This window comes from Ambystoma mexicanum, chromosome 14 (assembly GCF_040938575.1).
Source record: "Ambystoma mexicanum isolate Mex_15411 chromosome 14, UKY_AmexF1_1, whole genome shotgun sequence".
NCBI lineage: Eukaryota > Metazoa > Chordata > Amphibia > Caudata > Ambystomatidae > Ambystoma > Ambystoma mexicanum.
Genome location: NC_090940.1, coordinates 133,875,512 through 133,900,945, shown reverse-complemented (window position 1 = coordinate 133,900,945; position 25,434 = coordinate 133,875,512). Strand labels below are relative to the sequence as shown.

The 25,434-nt window shown below is 47.3% G+C and overlaps 1 protein-coding gene across 1 annotated transcript in view; it reads right to left on the bottom strand.

The window, feature by feature from the left end:
- Positions 1-25,434, bottom strand: part of AQR (aquarius intron-binding spliceosomal factor) — an 877,350-nt gene that overhangs the window by 715,328 nt on the left and 136,588 nt on the right. The window contains exons 10-11 of the mRNA XM_069638728.1: positions 18,745-18,809; positions 18,503-18,619 (exon numbers count right to left, since the gene is read on the bottom strand). Of these exons, the coding sequence (XP_069494829.1) occupies positions 18,503-18,619; positions 18,745-18,809 (182 nt within the window). The remainder of the gene's footprint in view (positions 1-18,502; positions 18,620-18,744; positions 18,810-25,434) is intronic.

Genomic DNA, 25,434 nt, shown 5'->3' with positions numbered 1-25,434 from the left:
TGCCTTCTTTCCCTCTGAGGCTGTTGCGGAGGAAGGGTAAATGAAAGAAGCCCTTGCTCCCCCCACCCCCTTTTGTTGTTTGCGCCAGTGCTAGACCTCTGCGTTCTTGGAAGTCCCGGAACATGCCAAACGTCTGCACCTTATCGAAGCGTTGATGCGACTGGGTGTACGCCTTGGCCGTGGCCTTCATAAGGATAAAGACTTTGCAGTTTGCTAACTGTTTCTTTTTATCTAGCTCCTCATCGGTGGTGGAGTGGAAGAGGTCACCACCACCCTCGAATGGAAGGTCCAATATGCGCTCCTGGATGTCTGGGTTGAATTTAGTAGCCCGAAGCCAGGTAGTCCTCATGTCCGTGGCGATGCATATGGCCCAGCCAGAGGTGTCAATGTGGACCACATTGGACTCCATGATGTCTTGTGCCACCAGTTTAGCCTCTGCCAGTCCCGCCTTGAAACGTGCCTGGCTCTGCACCAGATGTTCTGGAAGGAAGTCGGCTATTTCCCGCCAAAGCCTCTGGTTAGCGGCTGCCAGCATGGCATCCACGTTGGACTGATGAAGGTGCAGTGAGGCGTCGGAATAAAGCTTCTTTCCGTAAGCCTCCAAGATCTTCTCCTTGCCCAAGGCATTGAGGACAAAGTGGCAGAGGACGACTGAGGCTTTGAGCAGAGTGACGCTGCAGTGATCACCGAAGAGTGCAGTTGAGGGTGTGCCGACAGCAAGAGTGGACCCTCTCCATCTGTCTATACTTGGTGTCGAGGTGCCAATTGACAGGCTGAGACGAGTGGGGCTTAAGCCACCCCTTTTTGGCCAAGGCGACAACGTCCTTCTGCATCGGGATCCCCGTTCTAGCTGCGGGGCGTAGACTGAGGACCTCAGCCAGGTCCCCCGCCTCCAGTTGTTCGACCTCGGGTTGAGGAAGCCCCAAGTACTCTGCCAAACATGCAAGCCATTCGTGGTAGTCCTTGGCTCACCACGGCATGTTGCGGTCCTCTCCTCATCAGTGTCCACCAGGGTGTCCGGCTGGTGCCGAGCGGGTGGAGGAGTGATGGGCGCCGAGGGCTGCAGTGTGGAGACCGGAGTTGAAGGCTGCTGTGGAACCTCCTGAAATGTGGGAGGCAGGGGAAACGGAATTGAAGGAGCCGGCAAGGGCAGTAGGGGCTGCACCGGGGCCTGCGGGAGCATGTCCTTGATCACATCCCTGAGGGTGGCCCCCATCCGAAGAGATCTCATGAGAGTGAGGAACTTTTCAAAGAACCTGTCCTCACAGGCCGGTGGGGTTCGTAGGTGATGATGGGTAGCGGGCGGCTGCTGGTGCGTACTCTGTCTAGCTGGATGCGGGGTAAACCTGCCCTACAATGCTGATGGATAAGCTGTAGGCCACATAACTGGTTGACACCAGTCCCACCTTGTAACTCGTTCTCCCATCTGCTCCCTTCTAAGGGATGGTATCAGACGAGCTGCCATTTTGTATGGCACAGCGCCCATCTTGTTGGTCTGCATGCCACGTGCCAAAGTCGTGGTGCTTGGCTCACAGGGCCCGGCCTCCTTCAGGACTCTTGGCGGTGGAGCATGAGACCTACCCTGCAGCTCAGGACGGGCCTGGTAGGGCCTGGTAGGCGTGTTATGCCCTCAGCAGTATCGGTGGTAGTGCTGCGTGCAGGCGCCCCTTCGGCCAAGTTGCCGATACTAGGGCATAGCCCCTGGTTGTACACCCGGTAAAAGAACCTTGCGGTCCCTCAGCACTGTCACCGGAAGGATCTAATGACCCCTCGGCCTGGGGTTCAGTAGCTGATATAGCCTCAGTACCAGTGCGAGAACCTGAAAAGTTCCTCCCGCTCAGGCACTTCTTTGGGAAGGAGTCGCCCTTACGGGGTGCAATGGAAAAAAGCAGCCCTCCTTTGGGCCTCAAGTCCTCTGGAGGTGCTTCTCGAAGAGCTCCCTCCACCAAGCTAACCTGTTCTTCAGAGCGTGCAGTGTAAGCACGTTGCACGCGGTACAACTCTCCCAGTCGTGGTCAGGGCCATGGCAGCGGAGGCAAAGAGCGTGGGGATCAGGCGTAGGGAAGAGCCCCTCGCAGGCTGAACACCTGCTGAAGCCCGCTGACGTCGACGTGCGCCGGGGAGGAGGATTGGCACCAGAGAACCAAGTACCTGATGGATAAAAAAGAAGACAAAAAGACAGAAGAAAGTATCTGGGGAAGAGCGTGTGGTATTACAAGGCCGAAGCCAAACCCAGGAGTGCTGGTGAAATCAGCCCGTTTCTGTCGACTTGCAGAAAAGGGGACTGGAGAGTGGCTCCGGTGGGCAGAGTCAGGGGAGCGCATGCTCCCAGGGCCGTGCACCTGTGCTCCTCTCAATTTAGAGCAGAAGACAGATTCTTCTGGTGAAAAAGGTTCCGTCTCCCGTCCCTGGTGACGAACGCCCTATGCAATATGGAGGAAAGAGGACACGACTTGGGAGTTAGGAAAGAACTACTTCTTTTAAACAGGGGTCGGAAATCCCCATTTCCATAGGAAGCCATGGAACTTTGATTCTGAACTGTCTGAGTAGGGCACAGCCTGAACCGCTGATAAGAAACCCAGACTGTCTTGAACTGAATGAGCAGGCAAAAGCCTGAGAGAGAGCCCATTTTGGGGAGTGAGTCAAGCACCAACCAGCACAAGGCAAAGAAAGGTGAGTAGGAACACTTCTCTAGGCTAAGCTTTGTTTTCCTTTATTAGTGGTAGGGTCAGTTAGTATGATAACATAGATTTGGACAGAGGACAGGGATTATTTTTCCAAGACATCCTGACTAGCACCATTTCTTATGTTTTTAGACTAGGGAAACTTCATTGTAGAAGTAGGGCTAGGTGGGGGGGCTAGGCTAGGCAGCGCACGATGAAGACGTGTCTGCTGTGAGCTCCGCCAACGGGCCCCCTTAGTAACGTTCTTCTAACAATTTTGCACCCGTTTGACGAGCAGTAATATATGGGAACGAAAGCTGAACCCGATGTGATGCAGTGGGACGCAATCCCGAGAGAAATCGGAGCTCAGATGTGAGAGATGTTGCTCGGACGAGATGGAGCCCCCTGGGACTGCCAAGAACAACATGGCGGTGCGCGTCATTTTGCCTAACGGGCGGCGGAGGCTTTGTTTACCCGGATTGTGATCCCCGACCTCAGCCTGAAGAGAAGCTGCTCTGAGACTCCTCCTGTACATGGATGTGAGTAACGACCGGGACGCGCTGACACGGACCGCTGCTACAGCAGAGGGGCTGGTCTTCCGGGGGATCTGAGAGCGCCGTCTGTCTACCAGCATCCCCCGGCGCGAGTGAGGCTCCCCTTAACCTCCGGCCGCTACAGATATCTGGTGCGTAGAGCTAGATGATATGGGGCGCCAGGAGTGAATCGCCCACTCAGACGCAGAGGAGGTGGACTGCGTCTGCGGTGGACGTGGTGTGGGCTACCGGCCCGGGCTGGTGTCTCGCGGGCCCCCTGGGACTTTCTCGGCGGCGTACGCCATGTTGCCTGGCGGACATCGAGGTCCTCGCCGACCCGGATAGTTGTGGTCCCTGGTTTTGCATTAGGGTCCGGGGGGCGGGGATCTCCCCCTCTTGTTCAACGGAGCGTGCGACTGGCGCTCGGGGGACGCTGCTCGCCTGGCGATGTGCCTTGGTGTGGTGCGGTCTGTGGTGCTGTGTGACTGCTGTGGCGGGGCGGGCGGCTCGAGAGCCAAGGTGAGTCGCCAGTACGCTGCCTGGATGTGTGAGCCGGGCCCCCGCTCGCTGGGGCCTAGAGGAGGAGGAGCCCTGCTTACGGAGACGGTCTGTGACCATTTCAGCTTTCCATTTACAATTTCCTGAACGAACTCGGGGTGGTGGCGCTTGGCATCTGCTACCTCTCACAGGACCCATTAAGGAGATTTGCTAGCCCTTGGAGCATTTACTTACACTATTGGTCTTCGGCACTACATGTTCTATAACAGTGGGGTTGCATCTGGGACTATATTATTTGAAGCTTGCCAGCAATGCCCCAAGCAGGAACCAAAAAGAAAGTGCAAACACAGGGTATAAAGGCTTTCTTGGCACCTCAGACAGCTCCCATACCTCAGAGCTATACAGTGTCAGTGGAGGTCCACTCGGCCCCTGCTACGGACCCCATCGCAGATATGGCCTTTACTAGGTCTGACTTTGAAGATATGCTGAAGGCCTTTAAACAAGAAATCACCCGTGAAATTAAGGCAGAGATAACCACCTCGAAAGACTCACTGGCCAGGTCCTTAGCAGAGCTAACCTCCCACTTGGGTGGTCTCGAAACTAGAGTGGGCGATCTGGAGAATGTCAATTGTGAGCTAACAGATGACACTGAGGTGCTGTCAGAACGAGTGTGGGTGGTAGAAGACCATTTGGAGGAGATCTGGGCCAAGCAGGCAGACCTAGAAAATAGGTCTAGACGCAATAATGTGCGCCTCCGGGGCATCCCGCGGCAAATCTACTATCACTGTGTATACTCCTCTGCCCAACTGAAGAGAAATCTTCTCCCAGATAGCCTTACCAGAGTTCATTATTTTCGTCAAAAGGAGGAAATCATGTTGGCGGCCAGAAAATCGGAATCAGTGCAGTTTCGGGGAGCTTCTGTTCGGCTATTTCAAGATCTCTCCCCGTATACTTTAGCTTGCCGACGCCGTCTACAGAGGGTCTCTACATGGCTCCAGTCCCAGAAGATCCGCTACCACTGGGGGTTCCCCTGCAAATTGATTTTTGACTTTAATAATCAGCAGTACGTGATCTCTTCGGAGATGGAGGCAAAGGAGCTCATGACTGGAGATGCTGCTGTATCCACGCTGGAGCGAGATGCCTCATCGGAGGGGGATCACGGCTCACCGTCTACCCAGATGGACAGAAGCCGAGGGGTTGGAAGCGGATAGGTGGTTCTGCCCTCCATTAGGAACGGACCATGGCTGGAACTCATGCTCGCCTCTCTCCGGTCAAACCAAATGGCCGCCCGAAATCTACTAGTCCCCCGCGTGTTGATGATATGCCTGCCTGATAGTAAAGGGAGGAAATGGAAAAGACACAGGAGACGTTTCCTGGGTTGTCCCGGGGAGTATTTGGAGGCAGGACTTCAGCCCGTGGGGTTAATGTTTCTTGCGTGTATTGATTGCTTTAAGATCTTGTTGGTGTGCGGCGACACTGGGGGGCCTCATCTTTGAGGGAAGAGATCATTGTCCAGACAAACGTAGGCAACCTTGCTGGTGGGGCACAGGGCTTTGGGTGGTCATGGGAAAGATCCCCCGAAATGAGATCTGTATGGTGTACAAAATTGCACACGGCTTCAAAGTGGGGCGCCTAGGTCGGAATGCGCCCGATTCTGTTGAAGGTTTATTGTTGATTACATAGAAGTTGAAGTTCATGGAAGCTTTTCACAACTTGTTTCCTATTATTCTTCAAGTCCTTATATTGCATTGTTCAACAGTGCAAACTGGTTCTTTTTTCTTCTGTTTGGTTTTGTTGTCATTCAGTGTTACTTTTATTTTTGTTACCCCTTCTTGATATTCTGATATTGGGTCAGTCCCTAGTGGAAGCTATCAACAACGAGGTAACTCGTATAGTGCTAACTTTAAGTCTGCGATGCTATTGAAATGCTCGAGGGTTTGGGTCATCTGGGATGAGTTGAGTGCTTCTTCGAAGGTCAGTTCCCAAGTCCTTAAAATCCGGGGTGGGAGAGTATTGGCGGGGGAATATAGGGTAACATCCTGTATACTTTGCCAACTATGTCAAGTGAGCATAACACACGAGGGAATACTGAAATAGCGAGCCCGAATGTAATCTGTCTCACCCTCAATGTTCAGGGTCTCAATACCCCGATTAAACGAAGAGCTTTATTTCACCGATTGGCGACATACAACCCCACAATATTATTTTTGCAAGAAACTCACCTGTTGCCAACTGATGAATTTCGCTTGAATGACAAACTCTACCCAATCAAAATTTGTGCTTCCTCTGGGACGAAGAAGCGTGGAGTGGCTATTCTTGTTCGGAAGGGGACCCCATTGAAGGTTCATAGAACCAGGTTAAATGCAGAGGGGAGATATGTTCTAGTGGTGGCCATGCTATATGGGAAGAGGGTGACCCTGTTGTCGGTATATGCACCTAATGTTAATTAGCACCAGTTTTTTACCTCCATATCCGGAATGCTGAGTGAGCATGCTGAGCATGTGAGCATGCTGAGGGAGACCTTATAATTGGAGATTTTAATGCTGTGATTAAAACGTTGGAAGATAAATTTCTCCCCCCCAACTCTAGCTGATAAGAAGAATTTCATGGCTCTAACCTCCACCATATGAGCCGAGCAGCCCTCAGAATAATGCGCACATATACTATTACTCTAAGGCGAACAAGGCGAATCGTTCGTTAGCGGCTAAACTTAGGCAGCAGGCAAAGCGCAACCACATAGATTCTCTAAAAGAAACAGATGGAAGGCAAATTATCACCGAGTCTGGGAAGCTTCGGGTTGTGGAAGAGTTTTTTCGAAACCACTCCTCCCCCCCACTCCTCTGTAACGGATCCACAGTTAGCCAGAGACGTTTTCCCCCCGACGGCTGATCTCCCACAAATTTGCCTTGAGTTTTGTGGATGTCTGGAGGCTCTGATAACTACGGAGGAGACAGACAGGGCAATCCGCTCCCTCCCGCTGGGTAAGGCCCCGGGGCCAGATGGCTTTACAGGACTTTCCGGGAGGAAATGACCCCCCATTTAACAAAACTATTTAACTCGGTATGGAAGGCGGGAGTGGTCACAGCATCTATGGCGGAATCAGCTACGATATTGGTGCTGAAACCTGGGAAGGATCCTACAGATTGTGCCTCTTACAGGCCAATTGCATTACTAAACACAGACGCTAAATTGTTTGGGAAAAAAATAGCAAGCCGCTTATGTCCTATTCTCCCGTCTCTGATAAATAACGATCAGACAGGTTTTATACACAATCGGTCCACCTACGATAATATACGCTGTGCTATTAATCTAATTGCCCTCGCTCCGAAGATCCCAGGTAATTTATCCCTGCTGTCCCTGGATGCCCACAGGGCATTTGATAGTATGTCTTGGGGGTACCTGGAAATAGTACTAGAGGGGTTTGGATTTGGTCCAGAGTTTTCTAGATCAATTCTCTCAAATTTTCAAATTCCCTCGACCAAGATCAAGGTTAATAAAAATTGGACTCCGCTAATTAGGTTTGCCAAAGGTACTAGACAGGGCTGTCCTTTGTCCCCGTTAATTTTTGCCCTAGCAATGGAGCCTTTTGCTCAGCACGTTAGACTGCACCCGGATATCCTGGGTTTTGAGGTGGAGAGACAACCCCATAAAATCGCGCTATACGCGGATGATTTGCTTTGTTTCCTGAGGGATGCCCCCCGCACGCGTCCTCCCTTCTTAGACCTCCTAAACAAGTTTGCCGCGATATCTGGCTTCAAAGTAAATCCAGCTAAATCAGTGGGAATGCCCCTGTCTGAAGACCCCGGTAGACTGGATGAAATACGAACAACGACAAGCTTTCCCTGGTCTCCAACGGAGATTTCATACTTAGGTGTAAAACTGACTCCTACATACGCGGGTCTTTATAGGGCAAACATTCACCCTCTGTTTAAAGAATTAAGGGAGTGGTTACAGCGATGGGACTCCCAGGAAATTTCATGGTTAGGCCGTATTAGTCAAGATGACACTCCTCCCGAAGTTATTATATGCATTCCTCTCTTTGCCAATTGCCATCCCTGAATTTGAACTCATAAACCTCCAAAAGGAGATATACTGGTTCATCTGGAAGAAGAGGAAACCCCGTATTTCTAGTAAACTCCTAACAAGGGGAAGGATGTTCAGGGGGGTTGGGCCTTCCCTCAATACCACGCTATTATAGGGCTGCGCAAGTAGCTATAATGCTTTCTTGGGGTGATTCCCCGGATCCGCCTAAATGGTTAAAGATCGAGCAGGCAGCTGCCTCACTTCCTCTGGCTCACCTCCCATTTCTCCAGAAAGAGGTGCGTAATTATAGGGGCGGGATATTGCCAACCACCTTGTCCACTCTACAGAGTTGGGATAAAGCATGTTCGCAGAGAGGCATCCCACTGGGACTGGGGCCATTGTCCCCCATCGCTCAGAACCCGGCTTTCACCCCAGGCCTCATACCCACAACGTTCCGAATTTGGTGCCGAGATAAACCCTTGCGCCTGAGAGATTTATATGTTGACCAAGAACCCTTGACATTCCAGGAATGCAAGGAAAGGTTTGATCTCACGGAGACGGAACGCTTCCGATACATACAGCTACGCCACTAGCTTACTAATAGGTACATCCGCAGGGCAGCTGGAAGGGTCCCTCTAGGAATTGAACTCAAGATTCTTGAAGGTCAGCAATCCTGCAAGATTTCGCTGTGTTATAGACTGTTAGTGTAACGCTCACCTGATTCCCGTAGAGGCGCCGGTCTTGACTGGGCGTATACCGTATCTTCAAAGGTGATGTGTAACACACGGCTGGCTCTTTGGGCTGGACCTCTGTGCACTGTATGTCTGGCTCGAAGGGTAAGATGTCTGCAGATAGAAAATGTGGGATTAATGAACTGGGTTATTGAATGTCTCTCTCTCTTCTTCCCTTTCTCTTCTCCTGTAGAACCAAAAAGGTTAACGCTCTCACCTTAGGTAAGTGAACGTCGTGCTCTCCATCTGCCTCGAGGCAGGGTGCTGTAACCAGTTTCTTCACTGGATAAGGGGAGCAGGCCTCTTGACTTCAGAGAACTGCTGTCCGTCGTTTACTGCACGAACGGTAAGTTTCCAGTAATTCTAATGTCTTTAAAGTCTTTAGTAATGATGTCTCTTGTTTTGCAGGGTTCCGGCGATGGCGGATGGCGGGCTGAAGTGAGTTGAAGATGGAGCCCGTGTGATGAATAGAAGCGCCTGGAAGCACGTAAGTAAGCGCTTGTTGCCTGCTTCACGATGCGCTCTGTCTTTTTATTTTGCAGGTACAAGTTCGGGGGGGCTGCAGGGTGCCGGAATACCCACTGGGTTAGATGTGGAAAGGAGTAATGGCACGTGAGTATTAAAGTTCCCCAATGTCTTTAAACGCACCTTGTTTTGTCTTTCAGATGCGGGATGCAGCGCCGAAGGCCTCCGGAGCGTGCGAAGAGTTGGTAAGCCTTTGTCTTTCAGATGCCGGAATGCAGCGCGAGGCGTTGGTGACAGCCGATGGACCAGGTAAGTGAAGAGCGGTCACTGAAGACCGTAATGCTAACCTGTTCTTTCTTGTCTTTATAGGTGTTGCTGAAGACTGGATTCAGAATGGTAAGCCTTTTTCCTTAGGCCCAGGATCAGATGCAGAAGACACGATGAGCGTTCTGCTGCTGAGGATGCAGAATAACGCAAAGCAAGACTCATCCATCGGGTGTGGTTTAAATAGCCTCCTGTAGTGCTTAGGTGTCTCCTTCCACAGCCAGGCCTAGGTAAGAAAAGAGTTCCTGCTTTCCAGAAGAGTTCTAGTGTTCTGAATCTAGGGAGTGGCTCCTGCCCCACCCAACAGGAAAAGTAGTTCCAAACAGAGAGGATCAGAGACTCAACTGGCAGGCAAGTAAGCAGCATGGTCTGCTGCAGGTAAGTCCACCCAAGCATTATGAGCCCGGCGCTTCCAGCGCTGGGACTGGGCATATTTATGAGCCTGGTGCCACTGGCGCCAGGACTGGGTCCAAAAGGTCCCAATTGGGACTGGTTGGCACTCGGAACCTGGGTTATGGATCTGCTTCCAAGGGAGTTGGGAAAACCCTGACCTTTTGGAAGCAGAGATCATGACAGTACGCCCCCTCAAGGCCCCTCCCAAACCGGGCTTCTCCGGGGGTTTTGGCTTGTCAGGAAATGTTCGGTGAAATCTTTTGATTAGGCGAGGAGCGTGGACATATTCAGCAGGTTCCCAGGATCTCTCTTGGGGGCCGTAGCCTTTCCAGTCAATTAGGTAGAATAGTTTAGATTTGGAGATCTTGGAGTCCAGAATGCTTTTGACTTCAAACTCGAGTTCTCCATCAACTAGGATAGGTTTTGGAGATTTGGTTAGTCGGGTTTGAGGGTTTGAGGTTGCACGGGTTTTAATAGAGAGACGTGGAAGACCGGATGTATCTTCATGTGCGGGGGCAAGTCCAACTTGACCGCTACTGGGTTTACTATGGTAGTGATGGAATAGGGACCAAGGTATCTTGGGTTGAATGTGCGTGGCCCTTTTAGAGGTAGATATTTGGTGGATAACCAGACTTGATCCCCTACTTGATATTGAGGGGCTTCCTTCCGATGTTGATCTGCTCCTTTCTTGTATTGTTCTTTAGCCCTTTGAAGGTGAGAAACAGCTTCCTTAAAGGCTTGGGTGATTGTAGAATGCAGGTAGTCTACTGCTGGTGTTTCAAGATCTTGGAGGGGATCCAACTCCGAGGTTCGAGGGTGACTGCCGTACAAAAGAAAAAACGGGGTTTTCCCAGTTCCCGAATGGACAGAGTTATTGTAGGCACATTCGGCTATCCAAAGGATGTCTTTCCAAGTTTTTTCAGTTTGTTGCAGCATGCAGCGTAAATACTGTTCCAGAGTTTGATTGGTCCTCTCGGTTTGTCCGTCGGTCTGAGGGTGGTGACTGGTCGATAGTCTCACATCAATTTGAGCCGACCGACAGCAACTTCGCCAAGAGAAATAAATTGACTACCTCGATCCGAAATTAGAACCGAAGGAAAACCGTGCAGTCGGACGATGTTTTCGAGAAATTCTCGGGCCAGAGTTGCTGCTGTTGGCAAGCCTTTGAGCGGAATGAAATGCGCCATCTTGGAGAATAAGTCCACGATTACTAGAATCGTATTGTATCCGGAGCATGGAGGTAGATCGGTGATGAAGTCCATAGAAAGCGTATGCCAAGGGCGAGGTGGGATGTCAATAGGGCGTAAGAGGCCTGCTGGTCTTTCCTTTTGACTCTTGTTTTGGGCGCATACTCCACAGGACATTATAAAGTCTCTGATATTTTTTTTCCAAGACGGCCACCAGAAGTAGCGCTTGATCTTTTCTGAGGTCTTGGCCATACCGGGATGTCCTTCCATTAAAGAATCGTGATAACAAGAGATTACTTTTTTCTGTAAATCTGTGCTGGGTAGGTATAATCGTTCTTGGAAATACAATAAGTTGTCCTTTACTGCAAAGTCCTTTCCCTGCAGATGCCAATTCTGTATGTCTGCTGGAGTTACAAGTTGCCTGGCTTTATCCTTAACTTCCTCTATGGATTCTGTGGCGATTACACCCAGAATTCTTTGTTCGGGAATGATTGGTACAGGTTTAGGGTTGATCAAGTGTTCTTCCACTCCCATCCGAGAAAGGGCATCAGCTTTACCGTTTTTTTGTACCAGGTCGATAGGTAATTATGAAGTCAAACTCGGCAAAGAATAATGCCCAACGGAGTTGTCTAGAGGATTGGGCTTTTGCGGTTTTCAAATATTGCAGGTTTCGGTGATCCGTAATCACAGTAACGGTGTGTCGGGCCCCCAGCAGATAATGCCGCCAAGCCTTAAAGGCAGACTTGATAGCCAGAAGTTCCTTGTCAGTAATCGTGTAATTGATTTCAGGAGGCGAGAATTTGCGGGACCAAAATGCCACGGGATGCAACTGATTGGTTACCGGGTCCTTTTGTGGTAGAACTGCCCCCATGGCAAGGCTTGAAGCATCAGTTTCCACGATGTAGGGGAGTTCGGGGCGAGGGTGTTTTAAGATTGGTGCAGAGATAAATTTAGTCTTCAAATCCTGGAAAGCTTGTTCCGCCTCGGTAGACCATTCAAAACGTTTGTTTTTCTTTAACAAGGCAGTGATGGGCTGGACTATTCGAGAGAATTCGGGGATAAACCTGCGGTAAAAGTTAGCGAAGCCTAACATGCTTTGCACACCTTTTACGGAGGATGGTGATGGCCATTTGAGAACTGCATCGACCTTCTTTGAATCCATACGCACTCCGCCAGGTGATAATATGAATCCCAAGAATTCAACTTCAGTCACGTTGAAAACACATTTTTCCAACTTAGCGAAAAGTTTGTGTTGACGCAATCTCTCGAGGAACATTTTCACGTGTTTCCGATGTTCAGATTCCGATGAAGAATAAACGAGGATGTCGTCAATGTAAACAACAACACACACATCTATGAGCTCTCTGAGGACATCGTTCATAAAATATTGAAAGGCGGCCGGTGCATTACAAAGTCCGAAGGGCATGACCTGATATTCAAATAGCCCATACTTGGTGCGGAAGGCCGTCTTCCATTCATCGCCCTCTTTTACTCGTACCAAGTGGTAAGCTCCTCTAAGATCCAGCTTTGTATATATGCATGCTTTTCTGACTTGGTCCAGGAGTTCAGGGATCAAAGGTAACGGATATCTATTCTTAACGGTGATCTGGTTCAGGGAGCGATAATCTATACAAGTTCTAAGGTCTCCTTCCTTTTTTGGAATGAAGAACAAAGCTGAAGAAGCAGGGGACTTGGAAGGACGAATAAACTCATTTGCCAGGTATTGATCCAGGTATTGTCGAAGGTGAAGGTTCTCAGGCTCGGTGAGGGCATAAATTCTACTACAAGGAGGAGTAGATCCAGGTATCAGGTCGATCTGGCAGTCATAAGACCTATGAGGAGGTAGAGAGTTAACCTGATCCTTCCGGAAAACATCTTGGTATTCTAGGTATTCGGGAGGTAACTGGGGAGTCTCTGAAGAAATTGCTGCCAGTGCAACACCAGGTGGAGGGTGACAAGTAGAGACACATTCTGGAAACTGGACCGTTCTTGCTCGCCAATCGATCAGAGGATTGTATTTCTCTAACCAAGGTATTCCTAGAATAATCTGAAACTGAGGGGCCTTGATCACATCGAACACGATCTTCTCATGGTGTCCATCTTGACTTACTAGCGTCACTTCTTGAGTGGTATGCGTTACTGGCCCGGAGGCTATCTCCGTACCATCCACCGTAGTAATGACGTCCTTTACAGCCTTGGGACAAAGTTAGATTCATCCTCAAAACCATTTCATGATCCACATAATTGCCGATGGCACCGCTGTCGACGTAAGCTTCAATTGCATGTAATCGATCCGGATTATCAGGGCTGATGAGGACCATAGGTATCACGAAATGCGAGGTCACGGAACTGGTTTTCACGCTCGGCAAGAGGACCTCTATTCTTGTCGGGCGAGGTCGTTTCCCTGCTCAGAGTTTGTAACTTTGGTAACTGCAGCTCCTACTGCCTTCTTGGCAGGTTTCACCGGACAGTCTCGAAGAAAGTGCCCTGAGTTTCCGCAATAGAGGCATAATTGCAACTGTTTTCTCCTTTCCCGCTCCTTTTGTGTTAGAGGACCTTTCAGACCCCCTATTTGTATGGGTTCCCCGGAGTCTACTCCTTTGGAAGGAGTTGGCGGTTTGGAAAATACTCTAGCATCAAACTTGGAACGATCGGCCTTCCTGTTCTGCAGTCTGTGATGTATTTGAACGACTAAGTCTATATAGTCCGAACAATCTTGTGGGGGATTCACTACTTGGGCTAACACATCTTTGAGCTCTCCGCGTAGACCTCTATAAAACAGCGTAATCCTTTTGTCCTCAGGCCAGTGAGTTTCCACTATCAGTCTGTTGAAAGACGCAATATAAGTCAAAAGGTCTTGATTACCTTGTCGCAACGAAAGAAGCTCATTGTCCAAGGCCTGCCCCTGTGAATGTCTTGCGAACAGTTTTTCCATACTGAGCTGAAAAGCTTGAAAATCATGGAGGACCGGATCATCTTGATTTACTAGAGGGATCGACCAGTCTGCCGCATTGCCACTAAGGTACGAAAGCACGAAAGCTACTTTAGCTTGATCAGTTGGAAAGGCTGCTGGCCGGCATAAGAAATGCAACCGGCACTGATTGATAAATACTGCAAACCTCTTTGGGTCACCAGAAAATCGTTCGGGCGGAGCCAGAGGTACATTCCCAGGTAGGTTGATCTGCACTGGATTCATAGAGGATGTAGAAGGAAGATTTCCCCCAGATGCGGGTAACGGGGTCTGTCCGGCTTGTGACTGTAGCAATTGTCTAGCGAGATCATCTGTTCGCTCCTTGGAAATAATCAGTTCCCTTCTTAGAGCGTTCGTTTCCTGACGGGCTGCATGCACTTCTGCCCTTAGTTCCCCAAGTAACTGGGCGAGCTGGTCGGCATCCGAGGTTTCCATAGCGCCTGGACGGGAGTTTTTTGGTAGGCTTTGCGTTCTGTAACGCTCACCTGATTCCCGTAGAGGCGCCGGTCTTGACTGGGCGTATACCGTATCTTCAAAGGTGATGTGTAACACACGGCTGGCTCTTTGGGCTGGACCTCTGTGCACTGTATGTCTGGCTCGAAGGGTAAGATGTCTGCAGATAGAAAATGTGGGATTAATGAACTGGGTTATTGAATGTCTCTCTCTTCTTCCCTTTCTCTTCTCCTGTAGAACCCCAAAGGTTAACGCTCTCACCTTAGGTAAGTGAACGCCGTGCTCTCCATCTGCCTCGAGGCAGGGTGCTGTAACCAGTTTCTTCACTGGATAAGGGGAGCAGGCCTCTTGACTTCAGAGAACTGCTGTCCGTCGTTTACTGCACGAACGGTAAGTTTCGAGTAATTCTAATGTCTTTAAAGTCTTTAGTAATGATGTCTCTTGTTTTGCAGGGTTCCGGCGATTGCGGATGGCGGGCTGAAGTGAGTTGAAGATGGAGCCCGTGTGATGAATAGAAGCGCCTGGAAGCACGTAAGTAAGCGCTTGTTGCCTGCTTCACGATGCGCTCCAACTGTCTTTTTATTTTGCAGGTACAAGTTCGGGGGGGCTGCAGGGTGCCGGAATACCCACTGGGTTAGATGTGGAAAGGAGTAATGGCACGTGAGTATTAAAGTTCCCCAATGTCTTTAAACGCACCTTGTTTTGTCTTTCAGATGCGGGATGCAGCGCAGAAGGCCACCGGAGTGTGCGAAGAGTTGGTAAGCTTTTGTCTTTCAGATGCCGGAATGCAGTGTGAAGACCTCCGGAGCGCACGAAGAGTAGGTAAGCCTTTGTCTTTCAGATGCCGGAATGCAGCGCGAGGCGTTGGTGACAGCCGATGGACCAGGTAAGTGAAGAGCTGTCACTGAAGACCGTAATGCTAACCTGTTCTTTCTTGTCTTTATAGGTGTTGCTGAAGACTGGATTCAGAATGGTAAGCCTTTTTCCTTAGGCCCAGGATCAGATGCAGAAGACACGATGAGCATTCTGCTGCTGAGGATGCAGAATAACGCAAAGCAAGATTCATGCATCGGGTGTGGTTTAAATAGCCTCCTGTAGTGCTTAGGTGTCTCCTTCCACAGCCACGCCTAGGTAAGAAAAGAGTTCCTGCTTTCCAGAAGAGTTCCAGTGTTCTGAATCTAGGGAGTGGCTCCTGCCCCACCCAACAGGAAAAGTAGTTCCAAACAGAAGAGGATCAGAGACTCAACTGGCAGGCAAGTAAGCAGCATGGTCTGCTGCAGGTAAGTCCACCCAAGCATTATGAGCCCGGCGCTTCCAGCGCTGGGACTGGGCATATTTATGTGCCTGGTGCCACTGGCGCCAGGACTGGGTCTAAAAGGTCCCAATTGGGACTGGTTGGCACTCGGAACCTGGGTTATGGATCTGCTTCCAAGGGAGTTGGGAAAACCCTGACCTTTTGGAAGCAGAGATCATGACAGTTAGAGAAAGCCTCAGTAGAGGAGAAACTTCCATATATGAAAGATTGGGAGAGAGAATTGGGCCTGGAAATTCAAGATGAATCTTGGCAGCGGATCTGGCATCGAACTCAGACCAGTTCTCGTTGTGCTCTTGTAAAAGAAAATGCCATCAAAATTTGTTTCAGGTGGTACTCCCCCCCCCCCCCCCCCCCAGCAGACTCCACTCCATTAATCCAACTCTTGATATGTAACATTGCTTAATGTATTCATGTTTCTTATTGGTTAAAGGAGAGATAACTGACCCAATTAATTTAACTTTGTAAACCCTTTTATTTGATTTGATTATTTTTTTCCCCTTCTCTCTCTCATTACCCCCGATTAATCAACTGAAGACATATATTGTACCATATAATTTGTACTTAACACTGTTATCTAACGCCAAATATGTGAAACACTGACGAATTGTTGGGGGCACGAGGGTTTTGATTTGGACAAAATGAAATTAATTGTTGGTATAATTGTTTGTAATGCCTTTCATGTTGAAAATCAATAAAAACATCTAAACAAAAAAAAAAAGAAGTAGGGCTAGGTGAGGAATTTTCTTTGATTTAAAAACGAAAACCACTTTGAACCATGCCTAGTTGTCCGTTTCCTATGTCCAACCCACCACAAATGGTGTCAGTGATTGGGATTCGTATGACCCTGACAGTGTGAGTCCGGTTCACTTATTATGGTGTGCACTTTTCAAGTCAGCTCTACAAAACAAAGTAATCTTGAAATCCAAATATTAACACATTTGCTTACCAGCTACACCGGAGTAGGTATGTGTTCCTAAGTCTCTAGGCTGCAGAATGCTGTCAAAACACTTAGATGTGTGATCCTGGGAAAATCATTTTGCCTTACTGTGCCTGTGGGAGTTCCTATTCAAACTACCCAAATTGTGCTTTTGCAACAAACAGAGGACGGTCTAATAATAAAGACTACACACGTCTGTTCTCTTAGATTAAGTTAACAAACTATCAGTATTTATATTTATCCAGAGTGAAATAAATAAATATATGGCTACGTTATGACCACTCAATTTTTTATGTTGCTCCATACTTATAAGATGAAACCTATATTATTCCTGTTCAGGAGCATTTTTCCTACATTGCATCCACATTAAATCACTAGATAACAGTAGCATCACTGCCCCCGCCCTTCCACCTTTACTTTACAAAAGATGCTTAGCCTCTGGAAACAAGCCACTGCCGGCGAGTGACTCCTCAATGTTATTAGGCTTACCTTCTTGATGACCATCTCATCAATTCTTTATTCCCACTGCTTTGCACCTTCAATTATTAGGACTAAAGCTGTACATTATGTTGCACTTAACTATATAACAGCCTGGCAAAATAACCAAAACACAATGGTGATATAATCAAGAGTGAAGTTGCAGGTGCCCCCTGAAATCACTGTAGAAATGGCAATTTGTGATTTTCAAATGGATGCAGGTGTACCCCAACCTGATGATGCAAAGCCCTCCATAGCACAGGTTAAGCTGGCTAGATCTAGCAAAGTAAACCACAGGTTTAGTTTAGTGGCAGCTGGCTGGGGATATGCCAGACCTAATCCATTTGGCAAACATCAACGTTGGGTGTCACAGGGACTTTGGCCAAGACATTGCATCCATTTCACTGGCAATCATCAGCACATGAAGTGGAACATTTTAATGTTGCAGTGATACCTAGAGGAATTTAGCAAAGCTCATTTTTAACTCCTTTTTTCTGAGATTTTTCAAGCACAATTTGGACATGAAAATGTCCCACTTTTTCTCCAAAATTTCCCAAGAACTAAGTTTGTGAGGACACATTTTGCATACCTGTTTAAACCTACCACCAGAGGGCTTCTAATAGATCTTAGAGCAGTACTGAAAGCAGTTGCAGGAGAGGGAACGCAAGGAACACAGCCAACCAAACACACCGTTTCCTTATATAGCTCAGCCTCACTTCGAATACAATCCTAAGCCACTGTACCTAGCGCAAACCTGACATCTCAGAAGCTATTATACATTTTTATCATCCTCGAAGCAGCGTTAAAGAGTGCATGTTGTAAAAAGAAACACTGTTCTTTGATCCTCTAATATGTTTTGCCTAAATGACCCTTGAACTTGCTGCAGAGGCCCTATGACTTCACTCCAGGTTCTTATATATTGGCCCTGCTGCATTAATAAGTAAACCATTAGTAATGGAGGAAGCCCAGCTTCCATGGTCAAGTGTTCCTGGTTAAAGTAAGATCAAGGGTAATGTGGTCCTTTTCCAAGAACAACTATTGATAGTATACGAGGTTTGACCTGGAAAGGGAGAGTAAGATATTTAACTCATGTTCCCAGCCTCCCTGCATTATGGCCTCAGAGTTGACAACAAAATCGACAGTCAACTTCACTGTATCTTCATGCCCCAGTATCAGAAGCACAGTGTGCACAAGGCAGGGGTATAAAATATCCAACCATTGCACCCAACACAGTACTAGGTTTTAACACTCAAACACTCAGAAACAGAAACACTCAGAAAGGGGGGCAGACAGCAACAGGCCTGAAGCTCTGAACCACTTTGACACGGGCACTTCAGTTTACAACTTTCTCCTTGCATTTTTCAGGAAGCTTTCAGGAATAAAAGAGTAAAACATTGGCGCTGGTAGAGATGCTGAATCAATAGGCAGGTTTTACATCTTTTACATTTTTAAGTGAAAAACTTCATTAGAGTATGTTTAAGAATCTGAATGGACTATTTTGCAAATGACTTTGTTTTACTTTGTGAACTCACCTGACAAAAGAGATGCCCTTCCTTCTCCCGTTGAGCAAGGCTGGCCAGATACCCATGAACCACCAAGTGGGCATCATCCAAGACTGTGTTGAACCATCGGCGCGTGGGCAGCAAGGCCTAGAGTAGTACAGAGAAGGTGACATTAGAAGGGGGAGAGGAACCATCCGCCAAATTGGCAACAGTGATCTTCTGTTCAGTATTGAACATTGGTGCACGATTCGATATTGTGCCTGGTGCCTTACCTCCAGATCAATAACAAGTTCTATGAAGCGCTCACAGTAATGCACGCTGTCCATTGACACTGTGCCTGAAAGAAAAAAGAAGAATGGCATTGCTACTATCTGCTTTGAATGATACATACATTACATGCCACTTATCTAGTGCCAAAACAAACATTCCATCTTAAAAAATACTTTGTTACAGAGACAAGTAGAATTTGAGAGAAGCCAAGTGGCCAGCCTCTAAAGACCACTAAATTCCTTGTTTGAATCAACACAGATTAAGACGTCTCCCTCTCCATTAGTGCTTCTGCACTAAGAACTGTTCCTTGGGTTAACCGTGGTTATTTTATTTTTATGCTGGCCTGGCTATTTCCTCCACCAATTCTGCAGCAGGCTGTGCCATACATTTGCCACATGTGTTGTTCTTGCAGACCATTATCGTCCATGACCATTTCAAAGTGCCTGTGAAAGAAGGTTGCAATCGGCATGGAGAATGGTGTGTCGGTTAACACAGGAGTTGGAAGAAATACATCCCGCGTATCCATTAAATTCAACAGGCATATCTGGGGCACAAATATGGTGATTGTGAAGATAGCAAAGAGCAAACAAAATGATGATTAGCGCAGTGGGGTTAAAATTCAGAGGTCCCAGGATACAACCCTAGGCATTGGAAATGCCCAGTGGATATTGGGCATGTTCCTTGAACATCTATACTTTAGTGATTAGGGAAAACCAAACCTAATCAATGCGCTTAGATGCTGGAATAATCAATGTTGCATGAAACCAAAAAATATGGGACGCTTCCCTAGCCTCCCATGTAATGGAAATAGAAACGTAAAGATTTGGGTTTCAGATGCGCTCAATGTAATAGATAAGTGGTGGTGTGGTTCAATGCCGAATTAAAAGCCAGGTCCTTGTATTGAATATTGCAATTGAAATGTATTGCAGGTTACAGCATTATAAATGAAAATATTCCTGACAAGTAAGCTGCATGGTAAATGAGAATTCTCCTAACAAGTGAGACGACACGTGTGTCAAGCTATAAGCTCTCCGTCAGGACTCATTAGAACTTTCAATTTATCAACATCAAATCCATATACAATAATCTTTAAGCTATGTTAATATCAAGTGTGATCAGTATGCGAAAAACAAATAAAATGAACTACCATTCATGAGGATAATGTCTGAAAGGACATATCACACCACATTATTTTTTTTAAATTACATATTTCCACATCAGAAAACATGAAATCATAAATGTGATCAAAGTAGAAGGGAAGGACAAGCAGAAAACTAAGAAAAATAAATGGTAAATTACTATACAATGATAATGTGTGCCGCGTGATCACGTACCCCGTGAATGCACTATGCTCGAGCGTCGCCCATGGAAACGGTCAACTTGTGAATGTGAATTGACTGCGTGAAGACCCCTGAAGCTGGGAGCTAGTCTTCCAAATTGATTTTATGGTGCAGTGTCATGCTTTTGCGATAAAGTAACCATGCAGGATAGTGAGTCACTGTGCAACGGTGCAACTGCAGTGGCTTCCCGGGGTGGTTTTAAAGGTCAAAGAGCAATCACAATTGTAAAGGTTCATGCAAAATATTTCTAAGTAGTGACCAGATTAGGTTCAATTAACAAAATCTTCTTCTAAAACTGAATTCCCCATCAGAATGTTAGCGGTCTGAAAGTGTTGCAAATCAACTATTGTGGACAAGTTAAATGCCTGAGAAAATAAAAATCGCTGTAGGATCACAAGATATGCCGAGGCATGTAAAACATGTAAAATATTGGAACCTTTAATAATGTGCCAATAGCAAGCGTCTGTTGCCGCTTCACACTTAAAGGGCCCTTCGACAAGGAAATAAACTGACAGTGTTCTGTCTGCTCAAACGCCTGAAAACGCAGAGGCTAGAGGAACCAAAACAAAGAAAAACAAGGAGAAAATCAATGCTTATGCTGAACCTTGAACGTATCTGTTCGAGATAGACCTGTCCCTGCCAGTAATGGGATCTTACCTCCAAGTTGTTACTTGCCTGTCTCCACCAGAAGACGTCCGTCTGAAACAATGCGTGAGCCAGTGAGCCGCCATTAATATACGCTAAAATGAGACGTTTAAGTCACGATCATGCAGCCTGTGCTAAAAATAGATGCCAGACAAAAGTCTGCAGTGACATTGTAGAGCCGTAAAAGTTCAAGTGCCATCTTGGTTGCTTAGTCGGTGCACGCAATATGCAACACCACACGGGCTGCCTCTTGCTGCATGATAATGCAGCTGTCAAAAAGTGAGTACATTACAGTCAAAATCTAGAAAATCGATCTACCTAAATAAGTCCAATTCCACGGAAACGATTTCTGGTGATTAGAACCACAAATGTTCATAGCTGGCAACAAAATTAAGAATTAACTATCCTCAAATGGTGTTCATAATTGTAAACCTGCTGGTGGCGAACCAGAACAATACCAAATAAACATCCGGGCAAGTTTGCATGGACACCCTGGAACTGGCATTAACAACAGACATGAATCTAAACTATCATGTTTGAACTGCCTAAATAAGCACCATATTGGCCACCCTAGTGGGTGTATGAAGCAGATGGCAATGTAACTGAATGCTGGTTGCTGCCAGGATAAAATAGCTGCGGCACTATTCATTCTGCACACAAGAAAGTTACATGTCTGTTGAAGTTGCTGAGAGCAAAGGGTCAAAGAAAAATTTCAACAGTTTTCACTCGGTGTGTGCAGTTAGCATCATGGGGTAGTAGCTAATCAAAGAAAGCCCCATTTGTGTGGTAGTACTAAATGGAGTACAGATTGATGTTATGAAAGATTTCATCAATGTGTAATTTTCCCTCCATTTGTGAACCCCCCAAACATTTTGCTTTTGTTTGGCTATCCCATCCTTTTGCCAGTGGAGCACAGCCTTCAGCTACGCTCCCCTGGGCTTTTGCTCACTTGTTATGGGGAAAATGACACGTCCTTCAGACTGTCAATACTGGTAAACTATGTTTCCCTTAGTCTTCGACAATGTTGCCATTTCTTGGTAACTTTTGAACAGTGCACAATGTACCTTCCAGTACCGTGCCCTGGGTTCTTTCTGTTTTAGGGCCCTAGACACCCACAAAGTATTATTTGGCGAGTGTACAAGTGTGCATGGGAAGAACTGGTGGCAGCAGTAACTTTTTATGAGTGTTTTGCTTCTTTTTACTGAATCACATGGTGTTTACCGCGTTTGGTTCAAGACTGTGGCCAGGTCCGAAAATGGCTGAGCCACAAAGTCTTTTGTTCTGTCCCATGGCCATTTTATCCCTTGCCTTCACCCAGGTCGAGTAACCTGGGTTTTCCTTATTTGGGCATGCAACCTCCCACAACAACTGATCTCTTTTGCCGGCTTCTGCCTGTCACGTGTGTGTGCCCAAGAAGCGGGTTGGGACGGTCTGGTCCCAATCCACACTATTGGCGCCATGAAGTTTGGAGTGTCTGACTGACTGGGACTACCGTGGACCGCGATTGGTCCACTACTGGGATGCCTGCATGAGAGCAGATGTTCAAATGGAAGTCCTCGATGTTGGCGCCAAGCTAATCTTGGATAAGTGAAGGGGCTCTGCATCCATTCCAGATCGATCACCTGAGTTCTTGCCGAACTACAGAAGGAGCCAAGTATCCTGCAACAATGAAACTGGCATGTGTGACCGACGGAGACTCTTTGGAAGGTTTGGTACCCATCACCCTCTGCTGTCCCATCGGACCCCTGTTTCCTTCATCGATCAATCGATCAAGGCGGCCTGCCAAGGCGCTTCGGCCCCTCTACAGTAGTGGGAACAACTACTCTTGGTGCCCCCTGCTTACCCACCGAATGAGTCGCTTCGGAAGTGTTCCTGGGCAATCCAGTGAACTATCCAGCTCTACCTCAGGGTATCCTGCAGAATTGCTGCCGTCTCGAGTGGAAGCCTGAGACTAGGGGCATCACTTGCTTGTAGTCCCGTTCCCTCTCCTGCATAGCTCCTCTAGGTCCCGAATTAGGAGAGTGTGTAACACTGCATCCATCTGTGATCCTGCGCCACTACCTGTTGGTGACGGTCGCTGCAGGTGTCTTGCTGACCAGCTCTCCTGTGCCCTGAAGCCTGCTGCACCGGATTTTACTTGGCATCTCCTTTGGAAGCTGAGAAAAGGCAACTGACGGTCGTTCTATCCTGCACCCGCTGAGAGCCAGAGCACTGCAAATCTGCAGAACTTGATTCGTGTCTCTGAAGAGCCAGCAGGATGCGCCCCAAGTTTCAGCGAGATTCGGAATTCAGAAGACCGTGCACAGCAAAATGGCTCAAATTGCCAGGGTATTGGTGTATCGCAGCCCCGCAAGGCCGCAGCACGGCGTGTGATGTCTCAAAATGAAAGTCTTCCTTCATCATCCTCTTCAGTTTTGGTTCCAGTGGTCGACTTGTCTTCAGCTTCCAGGTTCGGAGTATTTAACAGGAACTACAGCACAGCTTCTGCATTCCCTCCCTGCATTTCACAACAAGGGGTGGTCTGGTTGTCCAATCAGAACAGCCAACACTCCCACTAGGATTTGTCCCTATTCAGGCAAGGAGGAAGACAAAGGTCTGAAGTTTTGGACCCCTCCCTCGCTTCCTGCCTTCCCAGACCTACTAAAGCCTGGGCGGGGATTCCAGGGGACTCCCGCCGAAGATAAAAATCACACAAAGGAATTCCACCCTGGATGTCAAGGGAAGGAAGAAGGAAGGAAGGACAAGGAACACTAAAATGTTGAAAAAACAAGACAGGGGCCGTTTTGGTAAAATGAGCACCCTTGGGTGCCTTTGCTGCAGCTGTAAACACAGTCCGCAGTAAAGGTGCAACAAATTAGTAAATGGTATCACTGCCACCAGCCATTAAAGGCAAGCTTGTCCCTGTAACATAATTGTTACAGTTTCGGTCTGAAAGGGGATACATTGTATCTCCTGAGCACTCCAATTAAGGTGGGGTGTGCTGGTTTCACCAAATAAAATGTCAAAGGGGTTCAAAGATCCTTTCTACCCTTGGGAATTGTAGTTCTGTCAAGGTTAGCCAGAAAAAGTTAAAAGGGGAGCCCCTAGGGCAATCCAACAACCACAGGCACTTACTGCCAAACAGTTGTCAAAGGGGATAACTTTTAAAAGACACTATGGAGAGTCTACAAAATTATGACACCCATAAAAAGAGTAAAAGATTCTGTGAGTCTGGAAAAAGGTTCCCACTCAGAGGTATAAGGAAAATAAGGAAAAATAATCCACCTGTAAAGCAAAAAAGTTCTGGGGTTGACAAAGGTCGGGGAGATTTATCATTACTATGAAAATCTTAACTGACATGCGCGATTGTGCATTTATACGCACAACTGTACTGTTGAGCCCAAGGCTCCCCACTTCTTAGGGCTAGACTAGAAAGTTAGGGAACGACTCAGAAGAAATGTCTAATGCTCCTAGTGTGTTAACTCACCCTTCTCTTTACAGGTTGTAGCTGTGTTTCACACATCTGTCGCATTAGGAAACGTATTGCATATATATTATATAGTAGAGTATTTTGTGTGGTAACTGTTTTTATATAACTAAAGCTTACTGGGGTCTATTGGTCCGGCCGACAATAAATGTATATATATTTATCATATATACTTGTCTGAGAGTTATTTGTGGTTTGTTACTGTGTGTGCTCATTGTGAGCTTCTGATCACTCTCACCCCTCCTGAGACTTAGTCTTGACTGCCTGCAAAGCTACCTAGATTGGTCTGGCTTGTCCAGAAGGTCCCCCTGTTAAACCAAGGGTGGCCCCCCAAACCTTCTGCCCATCAGGTCAGAATTAGAAATCCATCTGAACAATTGACCTCCAAAGGGGCACTTTGTGCGAAACATTAAGAACAAACGGTCACGAAGGAGAGGTGCAATAACTAATAGTGCACGCGGTTAGCCCCATGAGGAAGTAACTGATCTAAGAGGGCCCCTTTTGTGTGGGAGAGCCAGGAGGAGACCAGGTTGACCTCCCAGGGCACGCTCAGGCAAAGTCACAATGGGGGCACTTGTACACGTTCAAGACAAAAATTAAAAGTGCCCTTTCCATTTATCTTGTTGGCATGTTGAATTTAATATAAAAAGACATTGAGCCTCTTTTCTTCTCATGCTTAATTCTCTGTTACCACATCTTAAATTCTGCTAAACTCTTCTTATCCCTGTGAAGCGAATGCTCTCCACATCCTCTGCGCTGTGTTTGTTGAGCCAATGCTGTAGCAGAGGATAATGGGGATTCTGAGTTCTGGTGGCATACAGATGTTGGCAAATTCTCCATCTTAATTTGCGTATAGTACCTTACATGATCAAAAAAGGATGTTAATCACATCAGGTTTTATTATGAATAAACCCCTGGATGTTGACAATTTGGTTAGTGTAAGTTTGAATGGTCGTCACTAGATTCAAAGCAAATTTGCACATACTGCCAAGATCCTTTAGTGCTCAAAGTCTAGGTTTCCAGATAACTTGGACTGATTATATGACCAATCGTCTGGGCTTTGGTTAATACTTAATCGCGTCTACTCTTAGTTACATTGTAGATCTCTGTTTCGCAGTAAAACATTCCTGTGTTTTTTGAGGATTCTGTATACTTAATTGTTATGTGCTGAAAATGTGGTGATGAATCTCACGAGATCTTTTTCTGGTGTTTTGTTCTTAGTTTTTGGTATTCGAAGTTAC